Raw genomic sequence first — 25,523 nt, forward strand, 5'->3', positions numbered from 1 at the left:
TGTGTGGGGGCTGCTTGATAGCCAAATACTTGGTAAAATGATATTCTCTAGAGTTTCTCTACTCATGAGAAGGGGGGACTCAGATTTCCCTTTTTGTTCCCCCCAAAAGGAGGAGTCTTATATCCAGTATTCATAAGACTGGAGAGCCAATTCAACATTTTCCCCAATTCACAGAGCTCCAAAGCCTTCAAAGAAAGTAGCCTATATAATGGTACTTATTTTGTGCCTGAAAATTCTGAGTTTCCAGAGCATAGCCTGCCATGGACCTCCCACATAGTGTAGAGTTAACGTGACACAGCCAAACAGCTAAGAGTATAGGCTTTGCAGCTAGATTTAGATTAAATATTAGCTCTGCCACTTAATAGCTGGGTGACCTTGAACAAATTATTTAACTGCTTTTGTGCCTCAGTTTTATCATCTATTAAAAAGGAATAATAATAGTAGCTACTTCGTTGGGTTATTATGGGGATTAAATGAGTTTATATGTAATATATGTAATTGGCTTGTATAGTGTCTGCAATGTATTTGCTATGATGGTGACCATCATCATCATCAAGCCTTCACATTTAGCAACTAAGATAGATCTACTTTCAGTAAAAAATCAACATGACAAGAATAATACTATCTGAGAGGAGCAGAGACAGAGACAAGTCAATTTTCTGAGCCAATTCAGAATCTGCTGTTTGAAAATTACACAATAAGTAACTACCTCTCAGGGTCCTCTTGACTATCAACCAAAAAGGTAGCATCCCTATCATTTATCAAAAGGTATAATAAAAAATAGAGTTGCCCTTCTAGCATGTTGTCAGAAATAAATCCCTTAGGTTTAGAAAATGAATGGCTCCATTTCGTCTTGGACTTTAGAGCAGTTAGAGACCTATTATCTCCCAATTCCAAGGGCATTATCTCCCCAAACTATCTGTGTTGCTTCTGTTCGTTATTACTATGTAAATGAGATTAATAGAAGCTTCATTTGAATTCTCCTCTGCAAATCAAAAGAGGAATCACTAAATAATAAAAATCTCAAAAGAGCAGGTAACTCTTACTATTAAGCTGGCATGAATCTATATATTCAGAATTTCAATACCGATTACAGATTATTTTTCTAGTTAAATAACATGTGTGACAAGGGTATTTTAACTAGGATAATAGTAGTCTTTAAACTATCTTGTGGAATAATTTTTTAAAAATCAATTTGTTTAAACGCCAGTTACTACCATTGTTCTAAGATAATAAAGGGTTCTTTTATCTCAGAGACTAATTTAAGGAAAGAAAAAAAGCTGCAGGTCTACAAAGAATGACATAGTACCACTTTGATAAAGCCTTCCGTTTTTCTCAAGGTGTGGAGGTGGGAAGTGAGGGTAAGAGAAGGGAAAAATATCAATCTTTTTTGTACCGTGATTCTACTGCACCTTTAAAGAAGATAATTTTCAGTATGTAAAGAGAGAGAAATCATAGGCAGTGTCACATTGCATCATTCTTAGGACAGAGGTGCTGTGCTGGGAATGTCTGCCAACAGTTTGATTCTATTGGCTCAAGCTGGAGATTCTGCTATCCTGGCCCTATCTCCTGTCCTGTGTACATGGAAATACAGGTGGTGGTGACTTCTAGGAACACACTTTCCAGAGCGGGACAACTCAGTTTCTCCTTCTACAAAAGCAAAGAGAGTTAATCCATCAAGGAAGCATAAGTTTCTTTTTACGTGTTCGATGTGCACACAATTCTCAGAGAATGGGTGTGTTGGTCAGGGCAGCTTCGGTTGCCAGTGAGAGAATCCTAATTCAAAGATGAAGTAAAATGGGGATTAAAAAAAAAAAAAAAAATCACCCAAGGGATGGTCTAGCTTCAGGCATTCCAAGATCCAGGAGCTCAAATAATATGCTCTTAGGACCCCAATAACTGTCTCCATCTCTTAGCTACTTGCCTCCAATTAGCTTCATTCTCAAAAAAAAAAAAAAAAAAAAAATCTTGCCTGGCAGGAAGATCCACATGGCTCATGGAACTTAAAGCTGTAGATTCTAGAGAGAGAATAGGATTCTCTTCCCCAGAATATGCCACAATCCTTGAAAGCTGTCTGGGAAGAAGAGGCTCATGATAGACTCACAAGGAGTGAGGGAAAGCTACCTCCCTAAAGGAGAGAATGCTAGGAGAAAAAAAAAGAAGCAGCAGATGTCTGCTGCATTAGGAAAGACTTTGAATTAAAGATAATTATATTGTTCTGACTTAGGATTCCTCTCCAGTATTAACATGAAAAAACAGAAACATCCTTTAGTAAAAGGAGACCAAGAAATCATCTTTGGTACTTTAGGGAAAAAAAAGAGAGAGAGAGAAGTGAAAAAGAATTATTTTGGATAGTCAATTTAGCATTTGTATATTCCCTGCTGGGCTAAATTAACAGATGTCTAGTGTAGTGATGTCTAAAACTAGGTGGCTGACAGTGTTGCTCAGAACTAACTCTTCCCCTCTTTCCTATGTCAGCTCCTTCAAAACACCAACAAGCCTCTCCATGGCTCTCAGGGGCTTCCACAGTGGAATGAAGTCATGAAATAAATTCACATTAAAGTTCTCTTGGCTTATTGACCCTCCTAAGGTCGGGGGGGGGGGTGGGGGTAGGAAAAGATTATTATCCTTAGATTTTCAGAATTGATGCTTGAATGGCGGACTCTGCTCTGTTTTAAAGATGGACTTTTCCCTCCAGGTACTCTGAAATCATCAATTACCCTCTTTGCCTGATGGCAAAACCAGTCTTGTTCAGGCTTCTGGCCCCAGTCAGAGTTGCAGGACGACCCTGGTTTCCCAATTAACCAGCTAAAATCTCAAACTCTCCTTGGTATCAGAAAACCCTCAGTTGCTTTAGTTTGGTGGAGGATGGTTAGAGGAGGGGAAGACGGCTTGAGAGGAGAATTCTGTTCTACTTATCCTACTAGGATTGGTCCAGGATAACCTAATCCAAGGAAGTCATTAGACAGGGAGTGAGGAGCAACTTCACCAAAACGTATGGAGCAGACGTCATTTCTTTGAGACGGCTTCGGAAAGTGTCAGAGCTGCTCATGACAGTATCCATAGCTAACACTTCCCGAGTTCTATCATTATACCAGCCGCCATTCTAAGTGCCCTACATGCAATATCTCATATGTTGCCACAAAACCCTTGAGGACAGATAACTTACCCAGCGTCACACCACTAGTCAGTGGCAGAAGCTGGAAAGTGAATCACATACTTTGGCTCCAGTACCTGTATCATGACACCTATACTTCATCTAATACTGATGGGCAGGGAACCGGCAACAAGGCTGACAAAAAGTTGGTGTGGCCACGTACCAAGGATTCATGTGCAAACGACAGCTTGCCCTCATTTATGTTTTATAATTCCTATTTTTAATCTTCAGACATGGGACCAGATGTGCAGGAGAAATTGCCATGCAAGCAAATAATCACAAGTGTGGGGTCGGAGTTGCATACAATTCCAAAGTTGGAGGTAAAGCAGAGGGTTGCTCCTAGAGTTGTGAACTTTAATTTGAGTCTTGCATCACCTGGTATAAATAAGGGGGGAAGGGGGCTTTCAACAACCAGAGGAAGAAATGAATTCCATGTAAAATATGCTTCAGGATTTAAGTGTGATTTGCAAACAAATCAATAGGTCTGGATTCCTAAAAAATGATAGCTGAATATAGCCTACACATCTTTGTGGGGAGAAAAATGGAAATGTTGAAAAGCTTTTGAACCAAAGCTAATTTTCTCTGTGTGCTAATTTACAAGGGTTTGTTATTGAGTGCTTGCTAAGGGAACAGAAGGAGGAGGTGAATTTAGGCAAAGACTTTCCCTGCCTCTCAATTCTGTCATTCTTCATAGCAAATAACTGTCTTAAGAAAATAAAAGAATACATACTGGTTACATGAAGAAGCCAAAGGTTATCTTTGACAGCACAGATCTAGAATCTGTGTCTTTGTGGGGAAACATACTAAGTTCCATTGGGGCAATTTAATAGAGGAATTATTTACAAGACTTAAGGGACATTATCACTATATTGTACACCTGAAACTGATATAACAATGTATGTTAACTAACTGGAATTAAAATAAAAACTTAAAAAAAAAGAGTAAAGGGAAACCAATAAGGAGTAACAAATGAAGACAGATGTTATCACCTTTAGGCCTAAAGGAGCAAGGGGAAGGAGAGGTCAGTGGCAACTGGAGAAAGTTGGGGCCATAGGAGAGAACCACTGGACAGGAGCTGTGGCCCTGAGGGCAACAACAGGGCTTCTTCTAGGCAAGGAGGATCCCAGGGAATGAGTACCTCACTCTCCCCTCATCCCCCAGCCTCCTGCTGCTGTCTTCCCGCTGACTGATGCCAGTGGGAAGGCAAGAGAACCCAATGATGCAGTCCACGTTCCTTTGAGGATGGGTGGACGGTGGACTGGCAGGGGCTCACAGAGAATATAATCATTGTCTCTCCTCTTTTCACTATCCCTACCTTGGGCTTTCACAGTTATGCTAGCAACTTTGAGTTTAGTTTGTTTTCCAAGCTACAATAGAAAAGATCATCTGTAGAATATGCCAATGACAGTAAAGCTCCTTTAAACTCTGCATAAGTATACCTTGAATTTGATTATGACTTCCTTTTAAGAAATCAAATGAACACGCATGTGGCACATATAATGAATCTCTCCCTAATTCAGCACACTATTACATTTTGTGTCATTCCTGATCCCTCTGATACCAGCATTGTCAAAATGCTGTGTGATCCCCCCCCTTTTTTAAGTGCTGTGTTAATTTTTAAAAAATGAAGGCAGAGCACAAATCAGGTAATCACCTACAGAAATACTTCCCTTTTTAAGTCATGATGAACTATCTAGCTATAGTTTGTGAGAGAATCTTCTGATCCCTTCATTTTATAGAGGAGTAATCAGAAGGAAGATTCTCAAGGTAATAGCTAGTTTGTGGCAGTGCAAAACTAAAACACAAGACTTCTGATTCCAAGTCTACTGAGATTTTTTTCATTATTCCACCCTTTGATGATCTAGCCCCAAATGCATTTTTAAATAATACTTTTCACTTAGTAGGCACCACTGACTCTACAACACATTATAGGTGGTGTACTCTGTAAGTTAACAGGTTGGATTTGGGTGCTACATTTCTGGGATTCAAGTCCCACCTCCCCAGTTTCAAGTTGTGTGACCCTGAGCAAGTCTTTGTCCCTCTCTGGACTTATAGTCCACCTGTAAAATGGGGAAAATTATGGCACCCATCTCAAATGGTTGTCCTAAAGATAGAGGAATCCATATGTTTAAGGCCTCAGCACGGTAGCTGCATATAGTATATCCTCAAGGCACATCAGCTGCTATTATCCCCATTTTAAAAATTGAAGAAACTGAGGCACAAGAGGTTAAGTGGCTTGCCCAAGATCACACAGCTAGTAAGTGGAGATGGGATTTTTTCTTTTTTCCAAAATAAATTTTTAACCAGTTTTGTTTTAATCAATATGACTTCTGCTAATTATGTTAATTGCATGTTCTTTTACCTATGCGCCATAGTAAATAATAGCATGCAAAAAGAAGACTGTGCACTCTACTACATGATCAGCCTGAAGCCAGGAATAACCCGGTAGTTGCCTGTATCTGTCTAAATTGCTTTTGCCTTCCTGGCTCTTGAATACATGAGTCTGATGACAGGTGACAGCCTGTTAGAAAGTACAAAGAGCTACCACGTCTGCCTTCTTCTAATGAAAAATGATTCCCCCTCAGGAGCAAAATCCATGGCAATGATTTCATCCTTGAGATTATTTAGAAGAAAAGGAAGCATGTTCCTTGAAAATGTTTCTCAGCAAACACATAAAAGAATGGCCTCTGGGTTATTTTTAATCAGTGCTCAGAAACAAGAGTTCTTTCCCTATTTGTTAGTTTCCTTTTGTGGGTAGATCTTTTCAAGCTACACAGTGTCCCATACAGAATCCTTCGTAGGGCACAGGCTGGGCAACAGTCGTTCGTGGTATAGTCATGAACAGACAGGTCAAGGGAGGGCTGTTTGATGCCTCTTTCCAAAAGCTGTCCTGTCATTTTCAGGTTATTGGGCTGGCGAAGGGAGGGGAGACATTTTGTAATCAGTGAAGATCATGGTCCCTGCTTAGTGCATATAGTTATCTCTAGAGGGCAGATACCAAAGCTTATGGAGGCAGTGACTTGTATCTTCCTTCTGTGCTCATAGCAGCCTGATCACAGGCACTTGAGACCTCCAGTGGTTATCCTGTTTTTAACTCTTTTGAGAGTCTTCTATAAAATGAGTATTAAAAAAATGAAAATAAAATGAATATTAAGAGCATTATACCATTCTACATGTACACGCTGACATCCACTTACTTGTTTCTTGTGTGATTTACTGCTCAGGCATAAGAATGCTGGATGGCATTGTGACTGATGCTATTGAAGCCAGTTCAATTGGATTCAATCCCGGACATGTGGATATTTACAGTGCCAGCTGGGGCCCTAATGATGACGGGAAAACTGTGGAGGGGCCTGGCCGACTGGCCCAGAAGGCTTTTGAATATGGTGTCAAACAGGTAAGATGCTTAACACAGACCCGCCTGAAATGAAACCTGACCATTTGGATATGAAGGAAAGGGAAGAACACTCAGCTTATATGGAAAGAAATGGCTTTGAATTTCTTGTCATTGCCTACAATTTGAAATGCATTTAGAGAGCCAAATCATTCTTCGGAGGGACAGAAGTTAAGGGTTAAGAGAGTTTTCCCCATCTGGGTCTAACATTCAACAGAGATTCTTTATACTCTTAGAATATTTACTTTAAAAAAATACTCTGGAAATAAAATTTTTAAAAAATTAAAAAATAAACACAAGTAAGTAAATCAGAAAATAAATAAATAAAATTAAGAAATACTCTGGATATGTCCTTTCTCATTTTCCTGCTGCTTTTGGATGTTTACACTAGGGACACTACTACCCAGACTTCTTTCAACTCTCTGGAAACGCATCCTAAAATATAGCTATGTGCTACTTCCCATTTTGTACGTGCCTGGTGCGGACTTGTGCCTTGCTGGTGTTGCTCTGTTTACTGCATTCTTAGCAGGATTCTAAGGCCTCGTTCTGCACAGGATCAAACAAAAGTAGAAACTCTGGAGAGCACAGATTGAGAAGTCATAGAAAGAGTAGCCTTGACGAGTTGCATTCAATTGAAGAGTCCCTTTTAATGCAGCTGCAAAACAGATCTGAATAATGCCTGATTTTGTCAATCAGTCAGCCAGAAGATGCAAGCAGGAAGAAAGAGAGGAAGTTCAAAGATTCAAACACGGTGACATAAGCCAAGGGAAGAGTGCAAAAATATGAGTGAGTGCTAAAGGCCAGAGTATGAACCTGCACAGTAAGGAAAAGAAAGAAAAGCACTCACGCAGACCCATGCCAGGGAGGGCCCAGGGGAGGGAAGACCAGCAGAGTCGCAGCCCAGGGACTTCTCCTACGCAGTCTCCTGAGGCTTCCCACAGGGAGGCTGGAGGACCTAGAGTGGAAACGGACTCCAAATAACTCTCTCTGAGAACCTCATGCATGTATTTGTGGGGGATTTCACTGGGGTGTTCCAGTGATCCCAACAGATGACAGATGTGATGTAGTCTGGCTTTTCCTTTAGGGGAGACAAGGAAAGGGCTCCATCTTCGTGTGGGCTTCTGGGAACGGGGGGCGTCAGGGCGATAACTGTGACTGTGACGGCTACACGGACAGCATCTACACCATCTCCATCAGCAGCGCCTCGCAGCAAGGCCTGTCCCCCTGGTACGCCGAGAAGTGCTCCTCCACCCTGGCCACCTCGTACAGCAGCGGCGATTACACCGACCAGCGAATCGTACGTTGTCTTGTCTGGCTCCTCTGCTTAGGTAGGAGAGCGCAGCTTGCGTTCAGCAAGATCCTTTGGTCGGTACCTCTGGTCAAATTGATTTGCTTAAGCTTTAAGCTTGAGGACTCAATTGGAGAGACTCCCGCTGTACTCACCCGAAAGGCTGGCATCCAGTGGGAAGTTTTCTCTCTCAAGGATAATGACGCCTCTGCCAAGACGATGTTGCCTCTCTGTCATTTTTAAACTCAGCCCTGAGAAGCCACTAAGTTGTCATTACATACAGCCAAGAATCCAAATGTCTATTCTGCTAGTGTGATGCCTCCCTGAAAATAGCCTTAAAGGAGATTTCAGGGTTGCAGGGGCTTTCCCACCCTTGTACTTGGTGATCCTTTAATAGCAAGGATATTGTCTGACTTGCCCTTTAGCAGATGATAAAAATACAGAGCATACACTAGCTACATCTCCTAAGAATGGATGACCTGCAGGAAAATAACAGTCTAAATTTCCCCCAAGATGAACTTCTCAGCGTCTGAATAAACAGCTCGGGAAGGTTATATGCTCAGAGAGCATCTCTAGCCCACACTTGGCTGTGCCTTCACTTCTATGAGTCAGACTGCCAAGGGCAATTATTGGATTTCCCTTCAAGGGCACAGTGATGAAGGGCCATCCGGGGGCTCTGAGAGCAAAGAGAGGGACTTCTAATTCTAAAATGTATGGCCCCAAACTTAACTCCTGATGTAGAAAGAACCAACCGGCTAAAGCCTGTACATTGTAATCTCAGTGGAATAATAGGTCATGATTCAATGAGAGTGTGGGTGAACCCCATAATAATTAGACACTGGAATGTGTGTAAAATTCCTATGAATGGCATCTCAAAGAAAATTGTCAGTACTCTTTTTTCATACAAGATCACTATTCTGGAACTCTGCCCATTTCTGCAACTCACTCTAGTTTAGATGGTAAAACCCTAGGCTCAACTTAAAAGCACCGGCCCCCTTCTCATGCCCAATTCAATTACTCAAATAATAGATGGTGATGTTCTCTCCAGGAATTGTTTACGACAGGAGTAGTTGTTAGCCTCTGAAAGAGGCGTATCAGACATGTGTCCCCCTTGTGTTCAGAGCCCCTGGGGGTGTCTAAAGTTGCTTTGCAGAAAATGGCCTGGTAGGCATTTCAGTCAGCATTGCACAGACTGGCCCTCAGCTGAGCTACTGCACACTGAAGCCCGAGGAAGTTTCCATCTTCGTAAAGATCTCTCCTTAGGTAAGTCAGCCAGAGGAGCGACAGCTGGTGGATTCTATTTGAGACACTGGCAATAACATAGCCTTTGTCTTACGCAAACCCCATCCTCAGCTCAGTCAGCTCCGGGGGCTTACGTGCGTCAGTAGGGAAAAAGGGCAGCCTTGCTTCCTCAGCCCTCTAAGGAGCAGTGCCACCATAACTTGCGAAATTCAGCGACTCCAAGTGGGAAGCCAAAGGAGGTGATAATAGAACAAATTATTTTTTTACACCTCCCTCCCACACATTGAAATCTCTAGCTAAAAATGATAATGTGGGAGCCCGGGTGGGTGTCTTGTTAGTAATCCTTTGGCCCGGTGACTTGCTCAACCAGCACCACTGTGGTCCTTAAGGCAGCCTGACTGGAAGTCTTTTTGGTTTCTTCCCTTCAGTCTTGGCAACCTCTTCATTAAGCTAACATTAGCCCGAGTAATTCCTTACATGCAGTAATATTGTGTAAGAATGCTTTCACAGACAGGATCTCATTTCGACCTCAGAATATGAGTCAGGAAATGTCAACCTCATTCTACAGATGGGGAAACCGAGTGACATGCCCATGGGACACATCTACTGAGTAGCAGTTTTACAATTTGAAACCAGATCAGAGTCTAGCACACTCTTTGGTTGAAAAACACCATTTTCACCGAAGTGCAAATATGCTAACTCAGGGCCATCAAATTATGTCAACAGTGAGCGCAAACTACACACTGAACACATTTTGTGCAAGTAGCTCAAGTGGCCCAAATCAGATGGCTTTCCATCCTTGTGCCGAAGAGACAGTCAAATGTCAATTCTGAAGGCAAAAGGGAATTTTGCATGAGGCAGAATTTCTAAATATGCCAGACCACACACAATGGACCTGATGATTAATGGGCCAGCATGATTCACAGTGATTTTGAAACTGTCCCTTCTTCACAGACAGCGTTTCGTTTGGGAAACTCAGAAGAGAAAATATTCATAGTGGGAGTACTTCAGACCCAGAAAAGGCAGTCTGATGCCAGAATTATAGACAAGTTGCATATAGAGGAGCATGAACTAAAATATCAGCAGATGGCAAACATCCGCCTGTGGTTTAGAGGAGGAAGTAGGGAAGCGAATCAGCTGAGTTTCCTGATCATAGCAGATGCGGCCATAGGTAGGGTTAACCCCCAGGGACAGGGGCACCCTCCTCACATGTTCTCCCGCATTTCTTTCCCTCCGGATGCTACCCAGACAAGTGCTGACCTGCACAACGACTGCACAGAGACCCACACGGGCACCTCGGCCTCGGCACCCCTGGCTGCTGGCATCTTCGCTCTAGCGCTGGAAGCAAAGTAAGGTCCAGGAAACTTGTAATCCACCTTTGCTGCCTCTCCTTCTTATTATTAACAACATATCTTGTTTTCTGAATTATGGTTACAATAGAAAACTTAGGAAACTATAAAAAATAATCATAAAAATAAGCTCTCTTCCTGTTAACATCCCAATGTAGATTTAACACACACATATCTTACAAAATTGGGACCTCCGCGTACACATAATTGTAATTTTTTAAAATCTACCCTATAATCTTTTAAGAGCACATTCTCATGGCTAAATCAATGTTCCTTGACCTTTACAAATTCATGCTTTCCTCCCAATTTCCCTCCCACTCAGCTGCAAGGTCTTTTCACTTCTGTTTCTTCCCACCAGGAGAGACTTTGTGCAGATAACTTCCTGTGGGTAGTATTGGGAACAACAAGCTTATAGAACTTCCTTTTTTTTTTTTTCCAGATTATATAAGCCCAGTCCTAGAGCTGATCTAACATCTCAGAGGACATGAGAATTAAAAACAGAATTTTTATCTTTTTGTAGTATCTCATTATATAAATGCAAATTATATTAAAGTCATTGAGTTATGTTTAGATACCCTCTTTCATCCATAAATATTGGTAATATCCTCAGGACAAACACCCCTGATTAGAATTTCTGGGTCAAAGGGTGTGCATGTTTTAATGATTTTGGTACACATTGACAAGTTACTGTTCAGAAAGATTGTATCATTTTATTTTCCCACCAACTCTGTATGTGTAAAAGTGCCAGTTTCCTTACCAAAGTTACTTTTATCATCTTTTAAATGTTTGCTATTTTGATAGGAGAAAATGGTATCTCAACTTTATATGCTTTCATTTCACTAGCAATGAAGCTCAGTATCTTATATTCTTTGGCCATTTGTCATCTGTGATTACTCGTTTATGACCTTGATTTTGTTTTATGGCCTTAGTTTCAAGAAGTTATTAATGCTTGGTTAGTTTGACATTTACCTTTTAATTTTATTTATAAGTAATTTTTATTGCAATGAAGTTAGTATGTGTACAGTTATATTTGTCTGTCCTTTTAAGGCATTTTCCTTTGCTTTCATGCTCAGAAAAATATTTACAACCCCAAATTCGATAAACATTTATTGATATGCCTTTTATTATGGTTCCTTTACCGTATATAAGTTTAAATTCCCCTCGAATTTTAGTGTGTGATGTTAAAAAGGGATTTAACGTATATTTAACAGTATTTTGTTCCTCATATTGGTTACCCAATAGTCCACCTCTTAATACAGAGGAAAAAAAATCTAACTGATGCACACTGTGTACCCACAGCTTTTTATTTGTCCTTGTTTCTGCTTTCTGGTGGTGAGAACACTTTAAACATATAGTCAGATGCTATGGTTGCATGATAGAGGAAGTGGTGAAATTTCTAAGTTACTATCATCCTTCCTAATAAGAAGATTATCCTAGAAGAATATCTATATTCTCTAGAGAGAGAACAAAGCATTCTCCTCATGTCATATTCAGTAGACAAGGTTCATAATAGCAGAAAAATAGAATACCTTAGCCTCTGCCATAGCTGGAAAAACCCCGAAGTTGCTAAGTCTTTGTTCTGGAGAGTCCAACATAGATCCAAGAGCCCTGGGGCCACCTGTGGAGTTATAGTTTTGTCCTGGTATCTCAGCTATGAGATGGCCACAGTGGCTAAGAAAGACAGGCCTAGCAAGGTTTGTACCAAGAATTCACCCACTTGGAGGGGCTGGGAAGATGTCTGGTAAGGGAAGAGCAAATCCAGGGGCTCAGTCTGAAACAGGGACACTGGAAGCTCTGGGGCCCAGCAGAAGAGCTAAGTTCAGAATGTGAGTTTATTTGTAACAGGAAGGGAATGGACAGGGGGCAGAGTCTATGAACACAAGGGAAAATGGCATCAGCAGATCCTTGAATTTGGATTCAGCGAAAAATAATTTAAGCACTCAAAAGTGCAAGGAACACATGGCTTCAAGTTCTAGGCATATCACTAGCTATGTGACCTTAGGCAAGTTAATCTCCAATTGAGGGCTTAATTTACCATCTAGAAAATGGAGGGGTCGGATCATACCATTTTTTTTCAAACCTCTTTCCTTTATAAGATTCTCTGATTTGAAATTGAAGGTATCAGCAAATAAAGATCATCCAACATGAGTTGTTGAGTTTGGTGGTGAAAAGTCCAGAGTAGAAGAAAATAAGTTTCAATGAAGGCAAGCAGTTTCGCACAGGTGGTAAAATAGTCTTAGGATATTTATGATTTGAGGATATAAGCTGTTAGTTCCAAGGAGCTATTAAAAAAAAAATCCTTAAAATTTTAAGTCTTCTCTACCCAACACCTATCAGATGCATGTAAATGTAACTAGCCAGGCCTAAGCCATCCTTGTCTAGTGACCAGTATAATAGAAACACCCATCTCACTGAACAGATACAATATTAATTTCATGTAAGAACTGAAAAATTTAAAATTGTAACCTCTGATTTCTAAAATTTCAAACTTTTTTCTGTGCAAGGAGAACACGATCTAAGAATCATCTAGCCTCATTAACTTCAGTTAATTTTTAATAGGTTAGTTTTAAAGCAGGAGCTTCATGGATTGCTCTGAAATAACATGGATGCGTTTCCAGCAGTTCATGAACTTCTTTGAAACTAGATGTAGAATTGCTTGTGGGTATATGACATTTTTCTGAAGGAATGGTTTGTAGGGTCTATCAGATTCTCACACTGTTCATGATTTAAGAGAGATTAAGAATCCATGATCTCCCTGGTGCATATAATAAGAATTTAATTCCTTTCTTTTGGATTCAATCATCAGTAAGATAGACATAATCTAGCTTACATTTTATATACTTCATGCCAAAGTACAGGGAAATTCTTGAAGTGTCCGTTCTCAAATAGATGGTTTTCTGAACTCTATTCAATTGTCTATACGGAGATGATTATTTCAGAAATTCTGAATGCCAGTATTTCTAGAAGTGCCCCTAGATAATCAAGATTGGGAGAAATAATTTAACCAAGTGCTGCTCAAGGAACAACTATGGATACTGAAGAATAATGGTGGGCTAAATTTATCAAGAATAATAACATTAGGATTTGTCAGGTTCTTCCTATGGGCTGGACACTGCGCTAACCTCTTTGTGTGCAATACTAATTCAAACCCTTACAACAGCCTTGTGAAAAAGAAATTATTAGTCGCATTTTATAAAAGAAGAAACTGAGGCTTAGAGAGGTTGAGGAATGTAACCAAGAGCCCGCAAAGAGATGCAAGTTCAGGCCATCTCAAACCCGAGCCATGAACTACTGTCCCACACTGCCTCCCACAGCCCTGCAAGGGAGAGGAGATGCTCAATGGCAGTCTGCCATCCCCTCAAAGAAAGGGGCGTTAAGAAGACCGATACTGATCAAGGACCGCCATAACTCATGTGCTCCTGAGTTTCTCATAAATTGTTCCTTGTCACAAGCAGATTACTTATTATGCTACATTAAAGAAGACACAGCTGGAATGCTGGGGAATGGGAAGAGGAGAAGGAAGGAGAAAGAATGGTTCCTGGCTCAAATATGTGTAGAGGAGTACTTTCCCTTCCTGGAGGAGTGTTTCTTGAACACCAGCATAATCAATCACCTTAGGAGTTTAATTAGTAGACAGACTCCTAAATCCTAATGCCAGCCACTCAGATTCCTAAGTATCGTATGTGGCCTAGGAATCCCCGTTTTTAACAAGTATCCCAGCCAGTTTTAATGCTGGTAGTACCTTCACTAAATTTCGAGAAACAGCTGTAAGAAGTTTTCCTATAATCTCATCCAGCTGTGGTAGTAAAGATGCTCGATAAGGTACTGAATAGGTGTATTATATATATATATTTATAGATATATACAATGAGAGACAGGAATTCCTTGGACTAATGCCTCTGGCACCATTATTGTTAAGCAGTCAGTATACCTAAGAAAGATAGCAGGCAATAACCCCAGTCTCCTGAGAGCAAAGGAATCAGAATAATTTTTAATAGAGAACAAAAATTCTGAAGTAAAACATTGAATCCCTTTACACCTGTGGAGGTATTAAACATACAGATGAACCAATCTTCTGTTTTCATGAAAGGCTAGAGGAAGGGAAATAGGATTTCAATGCTGCATAAAACCTTTGGATAAAGCACATCAAAGAAATCCTTGACTCAGAATTGTGCAATGTTGGAAAGTCACCAGGTTAGAAAATCTTTAATATCTAGGCGTACTTACATGTGTTTAGAGGCTGAACCAGGTAGCAAGATTTTTCACATTAGAATTTTGTCTCCAGATTACTTTACCTACACTAATTAGAAGCAATGCTTAATTTCAATGTTTAATTCCATAACCCTTATTTTCTATAAACATATCCTTGATTAGCAACCTAATGCAGTTTTAAAAAATTTAATTATTCTGGATGCTGTTGAGCACTAATTAACAAAGGAAGGCTGTCAGGAATGAGATGCACTATTGTTAGCAACTCCTTTTCATTTCTGAAAAGCAATCACACAAATGAAGAATAACTCTGTTAGGAAAACAAGCTTAATTTTCCTAATTGCATGACAGTGAAGCTCCCTTGAATATTTTGCAAAGAATAGGTAAAAGAAAATAAAATAATAAAACCTGCAACTAAATATAAAGTAAATGTTCTGCTATAGAAAGGCTATGCTTTGTGTTTGATTATTATAACCCTGCCTTCCTTATACCTCCCTAGTACACTTCCTCTTCCCAACTTCCATATACACACCTGCTTGCACTGATGGTCCAAATGGGAAATTGATGTGTTTCCCATTGACCACATTGATAAGAGGCTTTTAGATAAAACTTCCTTTAAAAAAACTGGAAGGAAGCAAGAATTTTAATAAGATGCTTCATAGAACAGAATTAGTTTCTGCATTGAGAAAATAGCCACTTCTGCTAAGCTAGTTAATTATTCCTTAATGTGGGTTGGCCAACATGGAAACACAATCTAAATGAAGTATTTATGATATTGGACAGATAGGAGGTCTGAATTGTAAAGAATTCTGAAGATGATCATACTCAACCCTCTCGTCTTACAGAGGAGTCACCTCAGGCCCAGGGAAATGAAGTGACTTGCTGAAGATCACATAGGTCTTTGGTAGGAAATTGTTTGATGCGCTTTCTGTTACTCCCTATTCTGACCTCATGATTTGAAATAACTTCTAATTGTCTGAATTGGTTATATGCCTGTGGGATTTTAACCAAGAACCAGACTCCTCAATGTTTAAGAATGTATGCTGCTTCTTTCTTGTCACTAGGGGATTGCTTAACCAGTACATTTTGGGCTCTGGGGAAAGATAGCAAATTGAGCCAGATTCCCCTGATGGTTGTTACACGACTTAGTGCTAAGATGGAAAACCTAAAGACTACACACTTGGGTATTTATTTGTTAAATAACACTTGATTGGCTTGATAGAAACAACACAGGTCTCAAAGCTAAGGAAAAACTTGTGATCTTGGAAGAATCTAATGACTAATAGCAATAAGTTTTTAAAATTATTGGGGCCACCTAACACTTAGGCACATTCAATCATTCAACCAACCAATGTTTAATTCAGCATATACCCTAGGCCTGGCATTCTTCTGAATGGTACACATTAGAGAATTAGATAGATAAAAATCCCAGCCCTTCTTACAGCTATTTCTAACAAGGGAGACAGACATTAATAATATACAGAACAAATGAGTTGCACAGTATGTTAGAAGGTGGTAAGTACTATAAAAGAAAAAAAGAACCAGGATAAGGGAGCTCAGGAGTTTGTGAGGAGAACTGAAATTTTAAATAGAGTGATCTGGGAAGGCTGCATCTTCATTTTAATGGACCCAACATTCCCAAGTATGTCTGATGTATCTTATAATGCTGATAAATTAATCTTACCAAGACTTCTGATTATACCATTTCCTTGCTCAAAAATCCTTGATTCCCCATTGCCCAGGGAATAAAGTATAAGTTCCTTTTCCTGGCGTGCAAGGTCTTCACTATCTGGCTCAGTACTCTATCAAACTCTTCCCTGCTCCCACCAACCAGACTACTCACTGTACTCTGGCCACAGCCTGCACTTTCTGCCTTGTAGGTTTTGTTTTCTTGCCCCATCCCTTTTCCATCTCTCCACTCCCTGACATTCTACCCAATCTTCAAAATTCAGACAGAACACTTCCTTCCAGCAAAGCTTTCCCAGATCTTCCATCCCCAGAGTTCTTCCTCCTCTAATTCCTGTAATACATGACTCCATGAATACTGCATTCAGCGGATACATTAGAGTTATACAAAGACTTAGTCCTTTGCTGGATTGTAATCTTCCTAAAGACAGGAACCACCTCCTTCGACATCCTTAAAGTATTCAGCATAGTACCTTGCAAGAGTGATCTCAAGTAGCTAAGAGTTTCTTGACAATTTGTTTGTTTTAAATTTTAATTCCAGTATAATTAACATAGTGTTACATGAGTTTCAGGTGTGAAATACAGTGATTCGACAGTTCTATGTATTACTCAGTGCTCATCAAGATAAGTATACTCTTAATTTTGATATATAAGGAAAAGAGGCAAAAGTATTTAAGGATAGGTAACCAGACTGTGTCTTTAAAATCTGACTCTTCCTAAGAAAAATTCAAGGCCTCATCAGGGTACATAATGTTGAAAGTGCCAAGGCTGTTAATAGACAGCAAAAGACTGAAGACATAAAGGAAGTGTTGTCATTTAAAATTTTTGTTCCACTTAAATTTAAGTAATTAAAAATCAGGGACCAAATCCCACATTTCTACTATATTGAAGACAAAATTTTACTCATAGTAGGAGCTTAACTTAGATGGGAGAAGTTTTCAGTACTGTATTTTAAATTCTGAATGAAAAGACATTCCAAAAGAAATACATACCAGAATTATGTAAGTATACTTGCAAAAGGCACTTCATAATCTGCAAATAGAAGATGCTTGTTTTTAACACTTACTTTTACAAGGAAACATAACTTTATTCCTGAAAAATATTCTGGGTCACTTCTCCTCCAGTCCAAATCTTACCTGGCGAGACATGCAACACTTGGTTGTCTGGACCTCTGAGTATGACCCACTGGCCAGTAACCCTGGGTGGAAAAAGAATGGAGCAGGCTTGATGGTGAATAGTCGATTTGGATTTGGGTTGTTAAATGCCAAAGCTCTGGTGGATTTAGCTGATCCCAGGACCTGGACCAGTGTGCCTGAGAAGAAAGAGTGTATGGTAAAGGACAATGACTTTGAGCCCAGGTAAGTGTCTTTAGGAATTTTAAAGAAATGTGTGCCCATGGCAATATTTGATTATAACGTTTGTCACTCTGCCTAGTTTTTTTCTCACCTACCCTTCTGAAGTAGATGGAGATAGCATTTGCCATAGTTCCCTGTGGGTCCATGGGAATCACTGAGAGATGGGAAATCTGCAAATCATATTAGCATATTTCCATTTTCCATTTCCTGGCCTATCTATATTCAGTTCAAGATGTATCATTGTTTTATATATTACTAAGAAAAATCACTGCCAATTAAACTATTACCAATGATCAGTTGTAAGATTAATCCCAAATTCAAAGATGTTATGGTAATTTTTTCAAAAAATGCATCTTAGAATTGATTAAATGTAGTACTTGTCAACCAGTATTATCCAAAACCTATTTCCAGAAGAGCCTCACTTCATGCCACAGTACTGTGTGATTCATGATTTCTCTTTTGTGAAGGATCCTCTATCATACTGCTTTTACAGAGACTATATCCAGCTAAAGAAGCAGAATCTGGAATAACTGTTTTGTTGATTCTATCAAGGCAACCATGATTTTACTAAAGACCCACTCACACAAAATATCTGAGGGTGGGAGCCCTGGGGAACATTCATTATGGAGATAGTATCATTTCTTAAGAGGGTCAATTGGAGTAATAATGGACCACTTTTTGATGGGTTCAAGGCAAACCTGCCTGAATTCAGTTCCACAGCAAAAAGCATCGTATTCTTGTATCTGCGCTCCTTACCATTTTCTTTTCTATTTTATCTGCTTGTGGTAAGAACACTTAACATGAGATCTACCCTCTTTAATTTTTAAGTGTACAACACATTATTGTTGATTCTAAGTACAGTTGTTGTATAGCTGATCTCTAGAACGTATTCATCTTGCTTAACTGAAATTTTATGCCCGTTGATTAGTAACTCTCCATTTTCCCCTTCCCCTACACCCATGCAACCACAATTCCACTTTTTGAATCTATGAATTTGACTATATTAGATACCTCATGTAAGTGGAATTATGCAGTATTTTTCTCTCTGTGGCCTGTTTATTTCACCTAGCATGATGTCTTCAAGGTTTATCCATATTGTTGTACATTGAAGAATATCCTTTTTGTAAAGCTAATATTCCATTGTGTGTATATACCACATTTTCTTTATCCTTTCATCTGCTGATAGACATTTAAGTTACTTCCACATCTTGGCATTGTGAATAGTGCTGCAATGAACATGAGATCTCTTCAAGATCCTGTTTTCAATTATTTTGGATAAATATCCAGAGGTGGTATTGCTGAATCATATGGTAGTTCTCTTTTTAATTTTTTGAGAAGCCTCTATACTGTTTTCAATAGTGGCTGTACCACTTTGCATTCCCACCAATTGTGCAAGGGTTCCAATTTCTCCACATCTCTTCCAACACTTGTTGTCTTTTGCTTTTTTTGGTGACAGCCATCCTGACAGGTGTTTGGATTTGCATTTTCCTGATGATTAGTGAAGTTGAAAATTTTTTCATATACCTGTCGGCCATTGGTATGTCTTTTTTAGAGAAATGTCTCTTAAAGTACTTGGCTCATTTTTAGTCAGGTTATTAATTTTTTTTTCTGTATTGAGCTGAGGAGTTCCTTATATACTTTATAAATTAACCCTTTATCAGATACATCATTTGCAATATTTTCTCCTGTTTTGTAGGTTGTCTTTTCATTTGGTTGATGGTTTCCTTTGCTATGCAGAAGATTTTTAGCTTGACGTATTCCCACTTGTTTTCATTGCCTGTGCTTTTGGCGTCTTAACCATGAAATCACTGCCAAGACCAATGTCATGAAGCTTCTTCCCTATGTTTTCTTCTAGACTTACAATTTCAGGTCTTATGTTTAAGTCTTTACTCCATTTTGAGTTGATTTTTGTGTATGGCATTAGATATGCATCCAATTTCATTATTTTGCATGTGGATATCCAGTTTTCCCAACACCCTTTACTGAAGAGACTCCTCTTTCCCCATTGAGTATTCTTGGCATCCTTGAAGATTAGTTGACCATATATGCATGGGTATAATTCTAAGTTTATAGAGATTCTGTTACATTGGTTTGTATGTCTGTCTTTATGCCAGTACCATACTGTTTTGATTACTGTAGGTTTGAAATATATTTTCAAATGAGGAAGTGTAATGCCTCCAGCTTTGTTCTTCTTTTTCAGGGTTGTTTTGGCTATTAGTATTCTTCTGTGATCCATAAAAATTGTAGAATTTTTTTTGTATTTCTGTGAGAACCTTACATTTTTTATACTTTAAAATGTATTTATAGCTACTTCTGAATTGGGTTCTACTCATTAACAGGGAGAGGCAACAAGCTTAGTTGAGTATCTAGTCAAGACTAATGTGTACATATTTGCCTAAAATGCAAAGAAGAAAAGATGTACTTTATTCAGTGATTTTTAAAAATGTATTTAGAGCCCTGAAAGGTAATGGAGAAGTTATCATTGAAATTCCAACAAGAGCTTGTGAAGGACAAGACAATGCCATCAAGTCCCTGGAACATGTGCAATTTGAAGCAACGATTGAATATTCCCGAAGAGGAGACCTTCATGTTACCCTCACTTCTGCTGCTGGTAAGCTTTTTAAAAACTTCTCAAGTTTAAATCATTTGTTTAAATTTTTAAGAGTATATTGATTTTTATTTTTTTAATTTAATTTTATTTTATTATGTTATGTTAGTCACCATACAGTACCTCATTAGTTTTTGATGTAGTGTTCTGTGATTCATTGTTTTCGTATAACACCCAGGGCTCCATGCAACATGTGCCCTCCTTAATACCCATCACCGGGCTAATCCATCCTCCTACCCCCTTCCGCTCTATAACCCTTAATTTGTTTCTCGGAGTCCATAGTCTCTCATGGTTCGTCTCCCCCTCCAATTCCCCCCCTTCATTTTTCCCTTCCTTCTCCTAATGTCCTCCATGCTATTCCTTATGTTCCCCAAATAAGTGAAACCATATGATAATTGACTTTCTCTGCTTGACTTATATTGAATGATTTTTAAATCAATCATTTTCTTTTTATTTATACTACTGAGTTTCCCAGTAGATGTTTTTCAGGACTTAAAAAAATATGCTTATTTTTCATTTTTCTTGGCATCAGAACTCTGCCTGCTCATTCCCACTGGTCCTTTGATAAGCAGAGAATGAGGTCTATTCAAATAATATCAATTAATAAACCTTTCTGGAGTTACACATTTTCAAAATGTTTTCATTTTCCCAGACCACTGATCTATCATTCATTTCTCTTAGGTAACACATTAGTGAAAGTTACTCTGATAGTTAATTAATAACACTGACAGATATATCAGACACATCCTAGGAATCAACTGAAAAATTAGGAATTCTGATCCATGAAAGAGGACTGAGAAAACTAACAAATATTCCATGATGATATCCTAAAGGCCATATGATATTATATACAGGCAATTGCCCTTTCCTGAGAAAGTACTAACTCAGATGAGATCATGGATGGGGAAGAGCTTATGAACCATAAACTATAATCCAACCAGGAAATGCTTCCTAATCCTTTCATGTTTTAGTAGGATTCACCTGACTAAATTTGATTGCTATAGGCTATGTATGAGGAAAGATGAGCTCTCTTTGTCATCTCCTTCGAGGATATAAACTTCCTAGAGGTTTGGACTGGACTCTTAATTTTGGAGTTATGCTTTCTAGATATATTGGAGTTGGCCTGAAGTATGGGTGGAATGTTTTCTCATTGGTGGCCCTAGAGTTAACTTGACCGTTTCACTTAGATATATAGAGAGCTTGAATTTGAAAATTTAGAGTTAACAACTACTACTAGTTTCTATATGACAAGAGATTACTAAATTGATATAGCTTTATTTTTTTAGGTCTACACTAAATTATAGGCTCAGGCACCAGTTAAATTTGCAAGACTTCCTCTTAAATTTAAAAATGGCAGTTCTACTAAAATGTACTTTAGGTCTTTGACTCTATAGTTTATAAATGTAGTTCTATGAGCTCTCCTTATTCAAATAAACCTTAATCAATAAATTCATTCAATATTTTGCCAAAAATTTATTGAGAATTTACTATATGCCAGGCAATATGCTAATTGTTATGGATAAAAACATTTTTTTAATGAATGTCTCTATCTTGGTCTTATACAAAAAGGGAAAATTAGGAGGGCTAATCTCTCCCATTTTTCATTTTCAATTAGCAAATGCTAGAGTATATCCTATTCTCAGAGTCGTTAGGACATTCATTAACTGATGTTTGTTGCATGAAAATAGGGACCAGCACTGTACTGTTGGCTGAAAGAGAACGGGATACATCTCCTAATGGCTTTAAGAATTGGGACTTCATGTCTGTTCACACGTGGGGAGAGAATCCCATAGGCACCTGGACTTTGCGAATTACAGACATGGTGAGTATAAATGAAAAGACAGACGACCACAGGCTCACTTTTAAACAGTTTGAAGTATTTTGAGGTTGGTATCATCATTAATCAAGGCCCTAAGGAACTCTGGTCACCCCCTAGTAAAGTAAGGAAAAGGTGTAGTGTTTCAATCTCTGCCCACTTGGCTTTATAGATTGGTTGAATTGATTGATTAAATAAATAAATAAATAAGCCATACTATAAGAAAGAAGATACATTGGTTAATAATGTTACAGTGTAACAAATCCAAGTGTTCCAATGTCAGCATGCAGCAAGCCGCAGGACCTGCTCAGCCGCCAGAATCACCCGTACTCACAAAGACAGTCAAATGTTACAGCAGCTTCGCTATGACATTCTGCTGGGGTCACATGAAGAAGCTCTTATGGATATTTACTGCGGTGGCTATTTACTTGTTAGAGAAGATGTGTTATTAATCTGACTTCTTTGTTTTGCTTTGTTGCAGTTATGAAACAAACTGAAAAGAATTTCTCCTTTCTCTTTCACTCTGTTTACTAATACTCTTTGGTATCTTTCTGAAATTGTAACTCACAGTGACAAAAATAGAGTAAGGAGTGTCTGAACAAAAAGCCAAAAACATCTGAATTATCTACTTTTGATCATTTCTCCAGCATTTTCTACAGGCTAAGCACATAAATGAATAGGGCTCTGGGTCTGCCCTTTCCCAAGATAGAAGTGTTACAAGTATCAGCACCAGATTTCAAAGTCTAGATAACTATTTAAAAAGAATTTATTTTAAATTCCTGAAGATTTCCATTAAATTAATACAAGTTCTATAGTCATTGTTCCCTTTTTAATTTGAGAATAGCTTTCTCCTAAAGACTGCTAACATTGTGATTTAGAACCAGAATCTGTAAAATTCCTGCTTCCCTAAGGAGAGCAAGAAAATGTTCTTAGGGGGCGCCTGGGTGGCTCAGTCGTTCAGCGTCTGCCTTCGGCTCAGGTCATGATCCCAGGGTCCTGGATCGAGCCCTGCATCGGGCTCCCTGCTCCGCGGGGGGGCCTGCTTCTCCCTCTCCCTCTCCTGCTGCTTGTGTTCCCTCTCTCGCTGTGTCTCTGTCAAATAAAAAAAAAAAAAAAAAAAAAAAAAAAATCTTTAGAAAATGTTCTTAGGAAGTGGTCCTATTCTTGAACTTGACCTCTGTTCTTTAACTCAATTTTTTTTAAGGTTTGTTTGTTTATTTATTTATTTATTTATTTATTTATTTATTTATTTAAGACAGAATGAGCAGGCAGGAGTGGGGGGGGCGGTGGGCAGAGGGAGAGGAAGACAGAATCTCAAGCAGACTCCTCACTGAGCACGGAGCCCATTGCGGGGCTCCATCTCACCATCCTGAGATCATGACCTGAGCCAAAACCAAGAGTCAGATGCTTAACTGACTGCACCACCCAGGCACCCCTAACTCAATTTTTAAGAAAACTAAGAAAATCTGTTTATCAAGATGAGACTACTTTATATCAGATCTGTAAAATCTGACTCTGCACTTCTGGATTTTTTTTTTTAGATATTTTACATTTCAGCATATTATTTTTAGCATAATTGTTGAGGGTCTGAAAATTATTACTCTTCCCATAAATATACAGCTTTCAAGGGCTGGTTAATACTGAAGGCTATCAAATAAATAGAGGCTTTTTCCCCCCATTGGAATGTTTCTACAAGTTGATAATTATTAAATATCATTCTATTTATAGAAGGTACAGTCAACTTTCCAAGAACAGAATAGAAAAGAACATTCATATAAAGAGTTTTGCTTTTTTAATCAAATGAAGCAAATAATCAGGCTTTAAATCCTTAAACCTGTAAACTGCCATTTTCATGGCAACAGGGAATCCAGTGACTTGCTTCTTTGTACATAGTGCTCTACCCATGCAATGTGCTGAATTTTTAAATTAGATTTTATAGTTATTCCTACGGAGTTTGATGTTTCTTAGAACACACCCTAAAATTATGTGTATGCTTATTCATTAGTCTGGAAGAAAGCAAAATGAAGGAAGAATTGTCAACTGGAAGCTGATTTTGCATGGGACCTCTTCTCAGCCGGAACACATGAAACAGTCTCGTGTGTACACATCCTACAACACTGTCCAGAACGACAGAAGAGGGGTGGAGAAAATGGTGGATCCAGGGCAGGTCTGTGTGGCTCCGTTCTTGAGTGTTCTTGGCACACTCTTTCTTTGAACCATAGTCAAAATGTAGTGAGGGGAGCTAGATCTAACTTTCAAGCAGGGAGTGAGTCAAGCATGGGTGGGGAGGAAAGGGAAGGGAGTGCTAAACTATTTTCCGTAAAAGTCTAATGTTTTTTAAGTTTATTCTTTTGTCCAGCATTTAGAAATCAAAATTACTGAATTCAAAATTATGAAATTCTCTAACATGACTTTTCTCCATTTATGACATAACAAATTATAAAGCCAGCTCTGTTTATGCACAATCACACATGCCCAATGTCTGTATTACACTTAGTTTTTAAGTATTTTTTTTTACATTGTCTCATTTAATCAATGATCCCTGTACCTAGAGAAGACAGGCATTAGTATGTTCATTTTCCAGAAAGAAAACCAAGGCTCAAGTGACCAAGTCCTGTAAGCTTCTGTTTATTAATTCCTTAACGGACATTTCTTGGCAGCTCTGAGGGAAGCTACTGAATCACAATTTCTCTGAGAAAATTTCATAGGATAGCTAGTCAGTCATTCCCATTCCTATGTCTCAGCCCACTGAGGTTACGGGCTTATCCCTTATCAGACAGTGGGCAGGCACCCCATTTTCTTTATCTCTTAATCCCTCAGCATCTAGCACAGTGCCTCAGATGTAGGAGGTAGGTTATCAGAATTCCCAAAATGAGCTTTCCTGACATCTGACTCAGTGACGGGTATTTTGGAAGATACAAAGACGTAAAATTTATTTAAGAAACTTATAAACTAGCTGTGTGAAGTCCTCAGCTCAGATTCTGGCTCCATTTATATTCTGCAAAGGAGTCCCCCCCGCCCCGGGGGCCCCACCCAAGGGCCTCTCTTCACTATCCCAGAGGCAAGTTGACTTTATGAGTATTTCTCCCCCCAAGATTCCTTAAGGGCTATTAATAAGATCCGGTAGTTGTGAAAATGTTGAATACTTCCACGATGGTTGACAAAGAGCTGCTTCTCCACTATCTCCAGTTCTGCCCTACCCAGTTCATCACCCTCGTCTCTCCCAAGACCCCTTTTTAAAACTCAGAAGCTGAAAGGGTAGCTCCTGACAGAACAAGGGGCCTCCAGGAAACTTCTTGCACATGAAGCACGGTTAGTGCCTTCTGTGTGACTTATTAAATATTTTAATATCAGCTTCCTCCCAAAACATGGGCAGGGAGGAAAGGGAGTGGGAAAGGTCAGCTATTTACTTTCCAAAA

General features: G+C 39.0%; 1 protein-coding gene and 1 long non-coding RNA gene across 2 annotated transcripts in view; one reads left to right on the forward strand and one right to left on the reverse strand.

Moving 5' to 3' along the window:
• Positions 1-25,523, forward strand: part of PCSK1 (proprotein convertase subtilisin/kexin type 1) — a 41,542-nt gene that overhangs the window by 12,509 nt on the left and 3,510 nt on the right. Inside the window, exons 6-13 of the mRNA XM_036084455.2 lie at positions 3,389-3,477; positions 6,382-6,554; positions 7,636-7,848; positions 10,330-10,430; positions 17,450-17,683; positions 20,134-20,291; positions 21,977-22,110; positions 24,110-24,271. Coding sequence (XP_035940348.2) covers positions 3,389-3,477; positions 6,382-6,554; positions 7,636-7,848; positions 10,330-10,430; positions 17,450-17,683; positions 20,134-20,291; positions 21,977-22,110; positions 24,110-24,271 — 1,264 coding nt within the window. The remainder of the gene's footprint in view (positions 1-3,388; positions 3,478-6,381; positions 6,555-7,635; positions 7,849-10,329; positions 10,431-17,449; positions 17,684-20,133; positions 20,292-21,976; positions 22,111-24,109; positions 24,272-25,523) is intronic.
• The window catches only part of LOC144381109 (uncharacterized), a 36,616-nt gene continuing 34,257 nt past the window's right edge, over positions 23,165-25,523 (reverse strand). The window contains exon 5 of the long non-coding RNA XR_013445685.1: positions 23,165-23,196. This is a non-coding gene — a long non-coding RNA (uncharacterized LOC144381109). The remainder of the gene's footprint in view (positions 23,197-25,523) is intronic.

The sequence above is a fragment of the Halichoerus grypus genome, chromosome 2 (genome assembly GCF_964656455.1).
Source record: "Halichoerus grypus chromosome 2, mHalGry1.hap1.1, whole genome shotgun sequence".
Classification (NCBI taxonomy): domain Eukaryota; kingdom Metazoa; phylum Chordata; class Mammalia; order Carnivora; family Phocidae; genus Halichoerus; species Halichoerus grypus.